Source organism: Morone saxatilis, unplaced genomic scaffold, assembly GCF_004916995.1.
Source record: "Morone saxatilis isolate NCDOM2014 unplaced genomic scaffold, NCSU_SB_2.0 Contig16, whole genome shotgun sequence".
NCBI classification, from domain to species: Eukaryota; Metazoa; Chordata; class Actinopteri; family Moronidae; genus Morone; species Morone saxatilis.
Genome location: NW_023339718.1, coordinates 26,416,059 through 26,432,820, shown reverse-complemented (window position 1 = coordinate 26,432,820; position 16,762 = coordinate 26,416,059). Strand labels below are relative to the sequence as shown.

At 38.6% G+C, this 16,762-nt stretch overlaps 1 protein-coding gene across 1 annotated transcript in view; it reads left to right on the top strand.

The window, feature by feature from the left end:
- Positions 1–16,762, top strand: part of cacna1ba (calcium channel, voltage-dependent, N type, alpha 1B subunit, a) — a 129,772-nt gene that overhangs the window by 83,770 nt on the left and 29,240 nt on the right. Inside the window, exons 26-36 of the mRNA XM_035658906.1 lie at positions 118–224; positions 864–875; positions 4,911–4,934; positions 11,104–11,200; positions 11,857–12,017; positions 12,143–12,280; positions 12,762–12,963; positions 13,695–13,859; positions 14,709–14,819; positions 14,899–14,982; positions 15,452–15,457. Coding sequence (XP_035514799.1) covers positions 118–224; positions 864–875; positions 4,911–4,934; positions 11,104–11,200; positions 11,857–12,017; positions 12,143–12,280; positions 12,762–12,963; positions 13,695–13,859; positions 14,709–14,819; positions 14,899–14,982; positions 15,452–15,457 — 1,107 coding nt within the window. The remainder of the gene's footprint in view (positions 1–117; positions 225–863; positions 876–4,910; positions 4,935–11,103; positions 11,201–11,856; positions 12,018–12,142; positions 12,281–12,761; positions 12,964–13,694; positions 13,860–14,708; positions 14,820–14,898; positions 14,983–15,451; positions 15,458–16,762) is intronic.

Here is a 16,762-nt window from a genome sequence, read left to right as displayed (position 1 = left end):
GATCTCTGCAAGCATTAATTTCTCTTTCTGAATGTAATTTCCTGGATAAATGATATATATATATATATATAATAACAGAATTGAATAAAATACAAAACAGTGCTGTCTGTGGTTTAGATGGTGGACCTTGGCCTGCTGCTTCATCCTGGAGCCTACTTCAGAGACCTGTGGAACATTCTGGACTTCATAGTGGTCAGTGGGGCGCTGGTGGCTTTTGCATTTTCGTAAGTTGGATTTACTCCTACCTTTTTGTCATGTCTCTGATTAGTGAATCGTTAATCCTGATCATCAGATTTGGTGGATGCATTTGGTGTGGTCCAATCTGGTGTGTCAGGTGTAATATATATACACATGTGTAATGTGCACTGCTGCTTTGCTGCATCCAGTCTGCAAAATAATAATATAAACATAATTATCAATATGTTGACTTTATGATTTATAATTATTATGTATAATTCAATGTCTCGGTTATTTCTACAGTTTTAAACACTTCTATTGGTATTTTTTATTTTTGACATGACATTTTACAATTTCCTTTCATGTTGTTTCAAATGTGTATGAATGTAATGAAATGATTTATGGTTGTGATGAAGGTTATTATACATACTGAAAGCTTTTTTCTCTAAGTCTGCTAATCACAAATTTTCTATTGCTAATATTGTATATTATATATATATAATATTGTAATGTGTAAATAGATACAAATCAGGGATGTGAGCAGCAGCATAACGAATCAGGGAAATTTAAGCACATATCCTGGGAGAACAAGAAGTGTGTGTGCTTGTCTGTGAGTGTTGTGGTGTTGTGCAATGTGTTTATTGACGTAATCCTCTTCCTGTTTCTGTGCTGGGATCGTTTTGAAGGAGCTTCATGGGGTAATGCCTCCTCTACCTCTCTCATCTTGCCTGTCTGTGACATTATCTGTGTGTATGTATGTGAGAGAGAAAACATACATGGCTTACACTGCAAAAACAAGTAATTTCCTCAAATATTCAGTCTTACTTCTTGAAATAAATTTAATTAAAGGCCTGTCAGGAATGCAACTCCATTTTCTGCAAGATACTATTACAGTTGAAGTAAATATAAAGGGGACCTTTTATGCTTTTTCTTGTTTTCTATAATGTTACAATGATGGATGTTCATATAGAACATGGTTAAAGTTTCAAATAACAGGGTACAAATGTGTTAAATCCTGTGTGCAAAAAGCTCAGATTCCAGACAGCTCTGAATGCAAATATTTTTTGGAGAATGGTTTACTGATGGATAAATTGCTTTACTAATTGTTAACAAGTACTTTTGCCACTGTAGCTGCCGTTAGCTAGTTAACTCTGCTAGCCATGCAGCTAGTCGCTCTATTAGCTCTATAAAAACACTCCCCCAGGGCTGCGGGCTCCGGGCTCCGGGCTCCCAGTCCAGGTAAAGTCAGCTAATAAGATGGCTAGCTGCACGGCTAACTGAGCTAACTAGCTAACGACAGTTACACTAAGTGATTAGCTACTTCAGCAACAAGTAAGGCTATTTGTCCGTCAGGGAAATATGATCCACTTTCACCAACATCAGCAATTGAAGTTCTAAAAGTTGTGTGCTTTTGTACAGTAATCAGTGAGAAACAGCCCCCAGAAGCACTACATTTTTCCAACCTAATTCTTGCCTCATTTGTGTCCTGATAAAGTGTAAATTCATCAAATTTAGTGCCCCAGATCGCTATAGCTGAGTTACTCTAGATCTCACACGCTGTCACACTGGCTAAAGGATAAGGCAGCGCTCACATGCTTCCGATAAAGCCTTAAAGGAGCTAAAACAACTTGTTTAGAAATAAATAAATAGAGAAATAATAAAGGATTTTTTTAAACTGCAAATCATGCAAACCTACACTAGTGGAGTCCCAGAATAAAAATATAGAGCTGGAAATGTGCATAATAGGTCCCCTTTAAAATAAAATAAAAAAAAGCATTGCCACATTGTCTTAGTTTTAGTTCTTAATAGAATTCAGATGTTATTTTTTGATGAGGTCTAGGAGTTACTCATCCTTGTCTACTCAATGGAATTATATTTGCACCTCAGTTCTGAGAGGGCTTTTGGACATTTTGAGCACAGATATTGAGCACACATAGGTTATATTTTGCAGAGAAATTACAATCAAAGAATATAAGCAAACAAATAACCCATCTGTGCTCAAAATATCTTTATTTACATGGAATTTATCATCATTGGAACTAAGACACAAGTATAATATATTGTTATAATAATGTTCCATATTATTGTCCTTCAGTGATTTCCTGCATTCCCTGAATTGAACAATGCATTTTTTCTAAAAACACAGCATAGCAGCTGCATTGACTTCCGGTCTAAAGCCTACTATCAGTGGAAAATGAGTTTATCTTTACTGGACTTCCCTCTGCATCATTGTTGATTATTAGTGCAAAGTGGTGATTGTAGACCAAACAGCATTCAGTAAAGTTGTCAGAATTACAAGATGCATCAGCACCTTCAACAGCTGTTCAGGTGAATTTGTCTTTTAAAAGGCTGTAAGACATGCAGTATATGAAGTGAAATTGCTTGTGAGGATGGGTGTTTTTTGCAGTGTACACTGTTGTGCCTTGGACACACTACCATCTCGTCATCCATCTAAGACCTTCCTGTACTTGACCCTCATTTGCTTGGCTCCTCCATGCTCTCCTCTGCCTAGGAGGGGCATGTCACCTGCGTGTTCATCATCCTTAACCTTCCGGAGCCTCTGATTGGGAGGTGTTTTCATCTGCAATTTGCCTCACCACCGCTCTGCTTGAACTGGAATGATAGCATCAATTTCATATTCTCTGTTATTAATTCACCAGAGGCTCACGAATGTAACATGTGGAGCTCCTACCGGAGTGCATGAGTATGTCTCAGAGAATATCGATCAATCTGGGATCTTTGCATGCACATTAGATAAAATATATGACATGTATGCTGTTAGCTACAGTATATGTTTTTAACGACTGCCCTATGACCACACTATCACATCATTTCCATTTCCATGCAGCTTACTACCTTACTTAACCTGTCCGAGTCAGCATCACACTGTAGATGGGGATATATTCATATGGTTTGGTTCTACAGGTGTGCTAAATAGCATTTGGGAGACTTTTTTTCTGAGTGAAACTCTTATGCAGTACTTTTCATTGACTGACAGCCGTTATAATATGGAGACCCAATGTTCAATATTAAATAAATAAATAGGATATTATGAAATAATGCTTACTAGTTTCTACAGTGGTAACCTAGTGCTACTTACAAGGTCAAGAGTAAAAGTAGCTTGCCAACAAAGGTGTCTAACACTGTCAGATCTACTTTCAGAAATGTAATATAATATTCAGAGGGATATTTTCAGTAGTGGGAATCACCTGAAAATAGGGTCGGCTTCCATGGAGTCCGCATGTTGAACCGTCATGTTTCTATAGTAGCCCAAAATAGATAGACCAAGAGTCGTTTTTCACGACTTTCGTTGCCACCGTAGTTTCTCTTCACACTTCACAGTCAATTCTCATTGCCTGGTCGTCAAATACAGACAAGAGCAGTGTTCAGTTACCCAATTCTGCAGGTGGCATAGTCTTCTCATTTAGCAGGATGTATCCTGAACCTTTTCAACTTTGAAGTCAAACTGTTTTTCATGATATAATTGATTGTACTATATAAAATGTTTACCAACCAACTACTCCATAAACTAAAACTTACAAAAACATAATTTTACCTTGTATATCATCAACTTAAAAGTGGACAAAAAATAAATAAAGCCCACCAAAACTGTCTTTCCACTCCATACACGTCCAGACCGGCTATGTAAACAAAGCACAGAGAGGAAAGAGTGTGACATCATTCTCCGCTCAGGACACTGTGACTCCATTATATCTTTACATAGCTAATAGTTGTTTGCTATATTAATGTTTTAAATATCATAACCTTTAATGGTTATAGTATTTTTTTAGTGTGTTTATTCATGTTAACATTTATTATATGGTGATTTATTAATTTAATATTGAACACTTTGGATATCTGTAGCTACGATTCTCTTCTTGTTCTTGATCCAATGTTGTAGCAGGAAAAATGAAATTCAGACTATTTGCTGCAGGTCACTCCCATATTGGCAGTTCCAGATAGAAAGTCCTGTTGATAGACAGCTGTCATTTACTCACCATGCATGACGCCGGAGCTCATTCTGCCTGCAATCCATTTGATCGACTGCCTGTGCCAAGGACAACGAACCATAGCATACCCATCAAAGTTGAATCTGTGAATCTGTCATCTCACCGACTGCAACCACTCAAGTGTTGAGCCCAGTCTGTAGCTTTTTAGTGCATTTCCCATTTGATGTTGCAAACTGCAGTACTGCCTTTTAATGTCAGCTTCAGATGCTAGTCACAACCTGGTTTTCAGGGCTGGGGTGATATTTCTGTTTATTTCATTACAATTATTTGTATAATTATTGTATAGAAAATCTACCAAGGAGCCTGTTTTCTTGGCTCTTTTTATTTGATGTTTTGGTTGAGTATGAGAAGTTGTAGCAGTGTGCAATTACAGAACAAGAGCTAAGCAAGTGCCTGTCGTAATCACAGACAACCTTGATTTGTGTTTTACTTACAGCGATAGGCTACCTCCAAAAATAGCAGGCACATTCAGCATCCAATCACATCAGCTATTTTCTCCTTATATGGCCTGATATACTGTATCTGAATCAATTGTGGAGCCTATTCTTTACTGGGATTTACTCACCCCAGTTGTCTGCTACCAACCAAAATATATGTAATTATCTGTTTTAATGAATAGAAACTGTAGTGTAGTCATTTGATGCAAACATATGTTTTATTTTGTTTGTGTGTAAAGCATCCATAAATGTGCTGTACCTTGTTTTACCACTGTTTTCCCCCAAGTAGATCGCAACAAGGTGTGACCAGGTGGGGAACCTCCCTATGCCACCCTGAACCCCCACCCCCACCCCCACCCTTTTCCCATACCTTACCCTAACCACCCCCCCAAATCAAACCATCTCTAACTCCCATTCTTCTCATGCTTAGATCAGCCTCATGTATAAAACAATTAAACCCATAATCCAGTTAATCAAATGTCTTTTTAACACAACAGTAACCTTTGTCTGACAGCTTTCAATTGAAACCTTCCTCTGCCTACCAAAACCACTGACGGTTTTAGCTGTTTCATTCCAAAATGTTATGTTACCCTTTTGGTTGAAAATCAAACTCACTTTCTATTTTTATTTTCTATATTATAGGTCATAATTTTAAAGTAAGTTTTTTTAAATATAAGTACAAATTACCTAAATAATTATTTTGATAATAGTCAATTTCATTAATAATCAGTAATAATCAAAATATTTATTTACAAAATAATAGTATAAACAAATTCTTGACATTGCATTTTGGATTAAATTTAAAAGGAAGTATTTTTTTCCTGTGTTGGTCCATCTGTCTTTCCTCACAACAGCCACCATCAGCGAACTGTTAATACTGCGTTTCCCTCCACCCTACCTGACAAACTAAAAGTATTGCAGTAATGTAATGGCATGTAAAGCCTTTGAAATGGGGGACAGGCAGCAAGTTCAAGGTTATTAGTGGGTGAGGATGAGTTGCTTAAAAGAGGTTATAAAAGCACAGATGTTATGTTTGTGTACATAATTGTTGACTGAGCAATGCCTTGTAAATACAGTATTGATTATAGTAGGAGTAAGCACTTTGAGAATAGGACTTAGGTACTCACTGCTGCCATTATACTTACATAATCATAAACTATTTGTAGTGGACAGAAAGATATCCTTCATGTGTTGGGGTTGGTGTTGAGGGGGAGACCTACTTCATATAGAAGTTCAGAAATGTATAGCCACCATTTCAGGTTGCAACCTGAACATTTTTAAAAAACACAGATTTTTTCAACTTCATCTTAATTAAAGGTGCAGTAAACTATTCTGGAGAAGGAGTTAATTGTTGAGTCTCATTCCCAGGTCATCAAATACAGATGCTTTGGGCCACATCTTACTGACTTGTGATTGACCAAAGTCTACCATCACAGGCTAGTGTCTAAAGCATTAAAACAGAGCCAAGAGGAGGTGCAGAAGTTTTCCCTCAGACCAATTGAATTGCAATATGCGGAAAGGTTATTATGGAATTTTTGCCCCAAAATAAACTGCCTATCACAGCTTTAATACAGTAGTCACATGACAAATGTATATTGAGAGAGTTATTAGTCATTGTAATCATTCCTCCTCTACATTTCTAAAATAACTTGCGTAACTCCAGTGTAAGAGATGGAGAACAAAATCCAGTCCACGTTCTGTAAAAAAATACATTCTGAAGTTTGCCTTGACATTATTTGCATTTGTTCTGCGTTTAAAATTTGTTTATGATTATTACAGTGTAGTCACTGTATAGTTTAGTTGGAGATGAGGAACCTATAACATTTCCAATGTACATCTGGCACGCAAGATAGACTTTTAAAAAATTAACCCATCCTTTAAATTATTTTGTAATGCAGCTGGTTTGCTGAGTAATGTAATCCATACTCTCTGGAATAGAGAGAGAGGGAGAGACTCTGGAGTGTAATGGAGGTAAAAATAGAGCAGTGTTGAGACAGTTGGAAGACAGATTTTGCTTTCAGGGCCCAGCTCTCTGTTCCCATTCCAGGAAAATGATGAACAGTTATGGCCTCCGCCACATCTGAGCCAGATGTCCTCATTATCATTTGAACTTTCACATCCCCCAAAGCACCTGACAGACTTTTGTCACATTTTAGCCCCTGTAACGAGTCCAACCTCACTTTCTCTCCTGCCTCCTCGCTATATATTTCTGGCTGTTGAGGGGTATTCTTTGAAAGCTATCAGAATATATTATGTGGTTGTTCTCTTAGCCCTTATTATAACTGTGTGAGTGTCTGGGCTAAAAACCCTCTGGTCCTATGTCACTGTAAACGCATGCTAGACCAATGTGCATCAGAGCATGGAAGTTGTTGCATGTGTTTGTGATTGGAGTAAAGCGACCTCATAAGGGCACATGGAAAGACAAAAGCTAAGTCATCATATCACCATGCCATGCTGTTTGTCTTCAAACAGCTAATTGCAGTGGTTCTCAAATTGGAGTCTAGGGTTTTCTGGGGCTTCTACAGAGCCTGTGGCAACATTTGGAACTGTTCACTATAATCGGTTGCAGAAATTGTCCTCATAGGAGACATTTAATACTAGCCACTGAAGTCATAGGTTTCACTTTTACCACTACTAAATCCACCTCGCTCCTCCTGGATCTGAGGTACACCAACATGACAGCACTTCCTGGCATAAGCTTTCCCAGGGAAACTGAGCAGTATAATACCCCAATAACTGGAGCACACCCTTCCCTTCTCTTCTGGGAACCACCACCCCCAGTCTACCACATCCACGTAACAGTAAAGAGGCATGTCAGTCAAAACAGTCCAATAAGATTCAGATCCTTCAGCATCTCAGGGTGAATCTCATCCACACCTGGCACCCTGCCACTGAAGAGCTTCCTGACTACTTGGGAGACCTCTGCCAGGAATATGAGTCAGGCTTTTCCCGCTCTTCCAACTCCTGCCTCCCGGTGTTGGTCAGAGTCCCTCAAAGACCCACAACATTCTAGAGGGACTATACTGTATATCCCATCTGGCTTGGGAATGCCTCAGGATCCCCAGGGGGAGCTGGAAGATGTTGTCAGGGAGAAGGATGTCTGGACTACCTTAATAAGCATGCTGCCACCACAACCCAGCCCTGTATAAGCGGCGGAAAATGAATGGATGGACAATGAGCTCTGGGTGTTAACACAAGAAATTTCAACGAGAATTCCCAGTAACGAAACTCTTTTCATATTGAGACAGAAGCTCGAACTAAATCCTATTGTCGGATTTGTTAGGTCTATATACGGTAAATCTTGTTGTGTTGTGATGTGAAAGTATTTGAATAGGACATTTTAGTGCTATGGTGGACTATAAATAACCTGATATACACCAATGAAAAACTTAAAACAGGAACAGTTCACTGATAGACGCCGTGCAGCTGCATTCTGTCAGTGTTCATCTTGTTGGCTTCATGTTTATGTAATTTTATGACACGAGTAGATGCTTACAAACTACAGTAGGCAGGATACACATTCATTGGGACAAGAACACACAATTTGACTCTCTGTATTGAATCTTTACTTCGATCAATATATACAGAAGAAGGATATTTTGTTAATCCCTTAGTGTATTTGCTTAGGGTTTAAACCTCAGGTCTTTGGCTCGGCGAAATTAGTTTCTTATCATCTTTTCTGGGGCTTCCTAAAGTGCTTATTCAGCACAGGCCTATCAGAAGCTTTAGGCCTGTAACTTTTGATGCTTTTGGAGTGATTTCGAAGAACTCTCAATACATTAGAGGATTTTTGGCAGAAGCTAGGATTACCAATACTGTTGCCTTTATGTCATTTGTCTTTTAAGACCTTTTGCTCTATATTCCATATCTTGTTCCCTTGTAAAGGGGTCAAAAGGCAAAAGGTGGGTCGATAAACAGCACCACTGAACAGCATCTAAAACACCTCAGAGTTTGGTGCGTCTGTCAATTTGCAAAACTGCTCTGTGCTCCTATAGGTCAGTGACAAGTAGAGATATACAATGTATTGGCTGAACATCAGTGTTGGCTGACATTCACCTTGTTGTTCATAGTTGCCAAGGAAAAGCAAAAAAAATCTGTCAAATCATGAGGTAACAAAGCCATTGTCCTCCACTAAACAAACAAGCAATTGTCCTGCCCGACACTCATTTTTTTACCAAATGCCCCACATATGACAGATTTGAGTCATAATTGGGCAGATATTGTGTAGTTTAATCCTGGTATTCTACTGCAGTAGATAGTTTTGGAAGCCAAGCTGTTCCACAGTATTGTAAGTGAGCATAAAGAAGGCTGTGACTTTCCTGTTTACAGATGCCTTTGTTGTTGTTCTGTGCAACTTCCACTGTATGAAAGGATCCATAGTCATACCTTTAACGATATATCAAAGATGAAGACCTGCTTGTAGATACTGAGCCAATCTCTTGAGTTTTTTACAGAGCCCAAAGAGAATAGATTTAGTTTATTGAGAGTTTTTTGCAAAACATGTGGAAAGCCTGATGTCAAATCTTGAGTATTTCTGTATGTTCATGACAAAAGAGAGTTAAGAGTTAAAGTTGAGAAAAGGACATTTTTGGTTTTAGTTAATAGTTTAAAACAAAACAAAAAATGTTAATCTGCTTTGTCAGGGCTGTGTGGATGTGGTTTAATAAGATTCAATAGACAACTTAAGATAACAACCCCATGACTGTCATCAGATTTTGATTCAAATATTGCTAAATTCGGATTGGTGTGTGGACATGTTTGACATGTTTTTCCAACTTGGCCCTGCACATGTCAAACCAGTAACCAGATCAGAGATAAAACAATATTGAAATAACAAAAAACTGTTCAAACTTTGGCAGAAAGTTGTGTGTTTATGTAGGATCCCACCACTCATAGTAAGAAACATTATTATATTATTTTTAGGTTATCTCAAGAATGTAGTTGGGAGAGTACTTGTTAATCAGGTGTACTATTTTTAAAGAAAAACACTGACTTTCTGACAACATCAGGTATTGTTAGCACTTTGACATGATGCTGTTCTCAAGTTTGTAATGTAAAGAAAGCATAGACACATACAGGAAGAGAAGCAACTATTCTTATTTGCTGGACAGTGGTGGTTGATCATTTCGTTGTAAACGCTCCACTTGTGATATGTTTTTGTGCAAAGTCATGAGTCTTGTGTGCAAATACCAACACTAGAAATATGCAAAAGAAAAGAAATACAAAGTGTACCAATGACCAACAGTGCAACTCACAGAGGTTCATTCAAACATCTCACCTCAGATGATGACTGATTGTGTTTTCCTTTAGGTGGTAAATTACTTATTTTTATCACTAAGATCTTAATCACTGAAATGCCCATTCAAGACATGTTGTTGATTAAGATCCCTGATGCACAGTCTTAAGTGTGACCATATTTGCATGGAAGGAAATGTTGAAATGAAGTCTTATTTTTACAGAAGGACAAAGGCGACCTTTCTGTGAACCAACTTAGTGATTGCATGTGTTCAAACAGAGATTTGAGACTGACTTGTTCATGTAAACCAAGATTACATGATATACACAGCTGAATGACTAGGAGATGCATGACCCTGTGTGAGGTTGTGTGTACTTCTCAGGAATAACATGACAAGTCCTACATAGCTTGCCCCAGTTAGTGTTACTGAAATGTTTTACCTCCGCCCCGTACAGTCATACACATGCAATACAGTTATACCTACTTTACAGCTTTAGATGTTTTGTTTTTTATATAATCTGCTGTTTAGCCTTTCTACCGTACATTGTTTTACAAGAGACTATAGAGAAAGTCTGCTACATACCCTATTTTTGTGTTGTAGGTGGTGTTTGTAGGCCTTTTTTCACTATAGAAAAAGACAGGCTACTGTTGCTCTATCTATATGCTTAGCTTGGCCAACCATGTCCTGACTCTAGCTCTGTGATTCAAATTTGGACATGAGATTGATATCAATCTTCTCATCTCACTGTTTGAAAGAAAGCAAACAAACGTATTTCCCCAAAGGTTGAACTCTTCCTTTAAGTATAAAATATCTCTACATCATGGTCTCTTAGAAATGTCGTTCTCAACATTTTCCTTCCTGTACGAGTCTACAATATTTCTCATGAGAGCAGTGCCAGCCATACTTATTAAAATCAAATGGTTAACATTATTAGTAAGCAGCCATATGTGGTTACCAAAGGAAATGTGAGTTACAGGATAATACGGGAAGCTAGTCAGCAGGTTGCCTTGGTTGTCAAGGTTCACCTCCTGCTGCTCCATTATCTGTCCCCACTAATCCTGTTCAGGGACTCTGGTTGAAGATTGACTTCTACTGCAGAAATAAACATCCCGTTAAAGTAAATTACAAAAACCAATTTCTCCTACGTGTGCTGTATATTAGTAAAACGCAAAAATATCTGATGAGCTACATGTTGATTGTAGATAGTTCTGTGTGTGAGCTAACTGTGCTTGCTTTCTACAGGGGGACCAAAGGCAAAGACATCAGCACTATCAAGTCACTGAGGGTTCTCCGTGTCCTCAGACCTCTCAAGACCATCAAGCGTCTGCCAAAACTCAAGGTTCTGCTCCAGTGCTGTTTCTTGGTTTATTTTGATTCATTTAGCCAGGTTAGCAGGGTTCAAATGTGGTTAAGGCAGGAAATCGTATTGCCACAGAAGCAGTAGTTGTACTGGGGTATCATAGCACCATAATCAACCTTTTTCACAACATAAGGCTCCATTCCATCTAGTGTAGCAGAGCCTTTCCAGTGAGCCAACAAGCACAATATAAGCACCCTGACTCTGTTTGACCCGAATAGAACCTTACTTAGTATCATTGGTAACACTGATTTTACTACTACTATTTCATGTCAAAATGGCTGCTGTGAAAAAGGTTCCAGAAAAAGGTTTCTTCCTCTCAGCGTCATCCTATTTTTTTTACCGTCCATCTTGTGTTTATCTTTACATATAATATGAATTATTAGCTCTATATGCTAATGCATCTCCCTGTCTGGATCCACAAGCAGGCCAGGCCACTGGGAAATAATTAACTTATTCCCACTGGCCAAGCTGGGCCTGCAGGTTAGTCCCACTCAGATAAGTATAGAATCAGGTTGAGATGTAGAGTACCATTTTAAAGACAGTTCTGGGTAAGAAAGCAGCCTCCTGACAGACACAGTGAATAGATAATAGTTTTCCACTTTAGATCTAATGCGTGTGTATTTCTGTGTCATCAGGCGGTGTTTGACTGTGTGGTCAACTCTTTGAAGAACGTGCTGAACATCCTCATCGTTTACATCCTTTTCATGTTCATCTTTGCGGTCATCGCAGTTCAGCTCTTCAAGGGAAAATTCTTCTACTGCACAGATGAGTCCAAGGGCCTGGAGAAGGACTGCAAGTTGGTCTAAACCCCCCACTTCCTAATTTCTTGTCTCAGAATCTTTTAAATTGTTAAATGTTCAAAATCAGACGCTGTACCTGTCTAACCCCACTCAGCTTTATTTATGCCTTCATGTCTTCCAGAGGACAGTTCTTAGACTATGACAAAGACGAGGTGGCAGCCATGCCCAGAGAGTGGAAGAAATATGAGTTCCATTATGACAACGTGCTGTGGGCGTTCCTGACCCTCTTCACCGTCTCCACTGGGGAGGGCTGGCCAACGTAAGTGCAGCTTTTTTCATGTCTAACAGAAAGCCTGCATTATGAGTTGTGGATGTTTGTAGCAGTTTGAAACATGTGGGCATATACCAGGCATGGACAGTCAAAGGAAAGACGCTAATGAGTTTCATCATGGGAAATGTAGGATCCATTGTTTTTGAACCATACTAAAGACAAAAAAAAAAATCTTCTCAAGACACTCAAATCTTTTTGTCAGTAGCCTTTCTGATGACTACCTGTAGGCTACCACATTTCCTGCAGAAATAGATGTATGTCCTTCAAATGGCAGTAGTGGGGGGAGTGGATTATTTTGGTCATATTCCACATTTCATGTTTGGACATTTTTTATGAGTTCAGTTATATATATATTCATGGTATTTTTGAGCACGCCCTAGTCTGTCCGTGGCTTTGGAGAATAACGTTACAGACTGGATAGATTACTGTATCTCAGCCGTGTTTGTGTTGTGCTCTACCCTCCCTGCAGTGTCTTGAAGCACTCTGTGGATGCAACATTTGAAGACCAGGGTCCCAGTCCAGGCTACCGGATAGAAATGTCTATCTTCTACGTGGTCTACTTTGTGGTCTTCCCTTTCTTCTTCGTCAACATCTTCGTCGCTCTGATCATCATCACCTTCCAGGAGCAGGGAGACAAGGCCCTGTCTGAGTGCAGCTTGGAAAAGAATGAGGTAAAAGCAGAGACAAACAGCAAAAGAAAATATTTTAAAAGTCAGTATCTTTTAGACACTGCTGTCATTCATTCATCTCCAGCAACATTTTTAGCTTATTTCTCCCTTTTGTTTGCTGGATATTCTCATATGTTGATGAAAGGATTTACATAAAACATTTAAGGAAGGTGTTTCTGGGTCCGGGTTACTGTACAAAAACATGACTTTATCAGGGATTTGGGTGAAACTGGATCATATGTTATGGAGTTAATATTGTCTGGCATGCAAACCAACGGCGCTCAGCAGTTTTCCAGTGAGCCCCTGCTAACTGCAGCCAACACTAATGTTAGATGCCATTAGCTAGTTACCTTGTGCAGCTAACGTGAGCGGACTGGTACCAGGAGCCAAAACTGGCAATAAAAACACCTCTGTACGTTATTCACCTGTCGTCAAACTGTTCTCCATCAGTATCCACTACAGTTGCTTGACGCTATTTTAAATAATCTTTTAAGCCTGTCCCTAACGTATCAACTCTTTGAGCTTCTTAAGATCCAGTTTTTAAACTATAATTAGCACCTGGTACCAAAATATATGTTCAATAATTGGTTATCATTTATTCTTTCTGTCTAATTTGATCAGTCCCAGCTGCTCATGCCAGTGCACATTTTGAATGATCAGTAGTGAATGTATGCTTTCATCCTCTGACGACATTGAGAGCAATTGTGAAGCAGAAGTGTGGTTTGTTGTTACAGAGGGCTTGCATTGACTTTGCCATAAACGCCAAACCTCTGACACGCTACATGCCTGAGAACACGCAGTCCTTCCAGTACAGGATGTGGAAGTTTGTGGTTTCGCCTCCGTTCGAGTACTCCATCATGATCATGATCGCTCTCAACACTGTGGTACTCATGATGAAGGTTGGAACTTTTGAGTAGGATATTGATATTGATTGATAGTTAGTCAATCTTTTTTTGCTGTCATATGAAGTCAGTATTGGATTCATGGACAAGGAATGGTTTGACATTTTGAGTCATATGCTTATTCCTTTTCTTGCAGAAAGTTAGATTGATACCAATCTCATGTCTGTACAGTAAATATGAAGCTACAGCCAGCAGCCGATTAGCTTAGCTTAGCATTAAGTCTGGAAACATTGGGAAAAAAGCTAACCTGGCTAGGTACGTAACACAACTTGCCAACCAGTACCTCTAGAGTTACTAATTAACACATTATATCTTGTTTGTTTAATAAGTAAAAACTAACTTACTAACTTACACTTTGTGGTTTTATGGGTTATTATGTTTGAGCTGCTTGCTGTAGCTTCATATTTAACAGACTGATATTCCGGGGGTGAGAACCAGTCGGGTGTAAGTGTCATTTTGGCCATATGTATATATATTTGCTGCATATACTTCTTTATATACATGTGTGTGTATAGGGCGTGAGTGCACTTAAAACATAAGAAAAAAATCGAATTATTGTCAAAATATTGTTTATTAAGTGAATTGTCATCCACATGTTTATGAAGTTTTTATTTAATAAACAAAGTCAGGACAAAGTATGGTCATTTTTTCTTTTGGCTCTCCTGTCAAGTTGGTTAAATGTCACACCCCTCTGGTTCTCACCCATCATGATCTTATCATGTATCTCTCAGCAAAAAAGCAAATAAGTGTATTTTGTAAAATGTCAAACTATGCCTTTAACAGGGTTACACACACATGCCAGTAAAAGGTACCTTAAAACACCATTTGCTTGCCACTGTCTTTCAGTTCCATGGAGCTCCAGACTTCTATGAAGCAATGCTGAAGAACCTCAATATTGTCTTCACCACTCTGTTCTCTCTGGAGTGTATCCTCAAGATTATTGCTTTTGGTCCACTGGTGGGTAACATTCAAAAAGCAACTTTAAATGTCCTGAAAAATGAACAACAGCTAATGAGCTTCAACTGTTGTTTCCCAGAACTACCTGAAGGATGCCTGGAATGTGTTTGACTTTGTGACCGTGTTGGGCAGCATCACTGACATCCTGGTGACTGAAATCAATGTAAGAGCACATTATCCAAACAACATAGCTGTCATGGTAATTAGCTGGGGCAGGGGCAAGCCTGTACAGCACACTTTGTGCAAACAAGCTAACTAGCCACATCAGCATAAGACAATCACATGGCAGCGGTCCAGAGAGCCTCACAGCTTTAGATGAGGAGAGAGGGTTTACAGTGGAGCAGTACTCTGCTGTGCTTTTTGTGTTGTTTGACAGTTTCTTTATTCATTCCAGACAGTTCCTCTGTGTGCACTTACCTATAGATGTGTGTATTTGTGGAGCTGTATCAGTTTATATTGTGCAATATGACTGTCTCGCCTCTCCTTCCTCCGTCTTCCTTTCTCCTCATCTTGCTCTGTCTCGTCCTCTCTCTCTCTTGCTCTTTATATCTCTCTGTCTCTCTCCCTCTACATTTCCATCCTGTTGATTGTCGTCTCCGGTGTTGCCATGCCCTGGTCCCAAACATCACTAGACTACGGTGAGTGACTTCCTGTTGCTGTTTTCTGCTTTTAGCTCACCTAGTGTTTTATTCAATATATAAAATGTTCTGTTAAAGGAGTACTGCAGTCAATATTATATTGTGCTTCCATAAAATTGGGGAACTTGTGAGAGACGCACTAAAATAAGAATGGTAAAAACTGATGACTGACTGAGTTAATCCCTTTCAACCATGTAACTTGTTATACCCTTTTCACTAAAACTAGCGCATTGCCGTGATGACCCTTTAGTCCCACAGCCTTTTTGCTCTGTGCTCCAATAACAGCTGTGTTGAAAAGACAACCACACTTTGGAGATGGTTAAAAGCGACATGTATGGTAACATCTTCAGTTAGCTTTTGTTAGCAAAATGCGAGCTAGCTAGCTAGTTAGATAGCTAGTTAATTAGCATTTTACTACAGAGCAAAACACTAGCTAACTGTCTAGCAAATTTACATTAATTGTTAACTAGCTAGTTACATCTGATAGCTAATGTTAGTAAAACTCTAGCTAATTAGCTAGAGTACGATTGATGTAGATTGCTAGTTTAGTCTATCGATCGATATGTTGCTTTTATCTTTCAACCATCTTTAAAATATGCTTGTCTTTTTAACATAGATTAGACTAGCACATAGCATATCTAAGTACAGGGAAGGAGGAAGTTGACCGAGGTTCTAAAAACTTAGGAAGGGTCAGTTGTCCCCTTTCCCACTGAAGACAAAATCTAGATGTTAGTGGGTCTTAGTGGGTTTTTTTCCATTGCCAGGGGCTTTACATACAGTAAATGGGATAATAATCTTTAACAAGTCTGAACAAGTCCCTACGTCACTTTTAAAAAACAAATACTATAATTCTGTAAAAAGTTCTAGACAGCATAAGTCTGAATACAGTCACAACAAAACATCTACAGCACTACACGGTTCAGTACACACAGCAAGAAATGAAATGCACAATTTGTCACTTAGCTATCATTACTTGCAATAGCACAAAGAAAATCTAATTAGTCTAATAAATCACAAAATAAATTTGCAAAGGGGATTGTTCTGATGTCAGATGAGTTTAAAAAAAAAAAATATATATATATATATGTTCCGTCACGGTGTGGGAAAGAAAGAGATAAAAAATTGGTACACATACAACAACAGTAACCATCAGACCAGCACGCCCTCCCTGAATGTTCATCTTTTATTCATTTTTGCTGCGTTAATACAATTATGAATATCCAGCAACGCACATTACATACAGCATTTGAACAAATGGCTATTAAATTAATTTTAGATTCTCTAAAACAGGTAGCAGAATTCTAA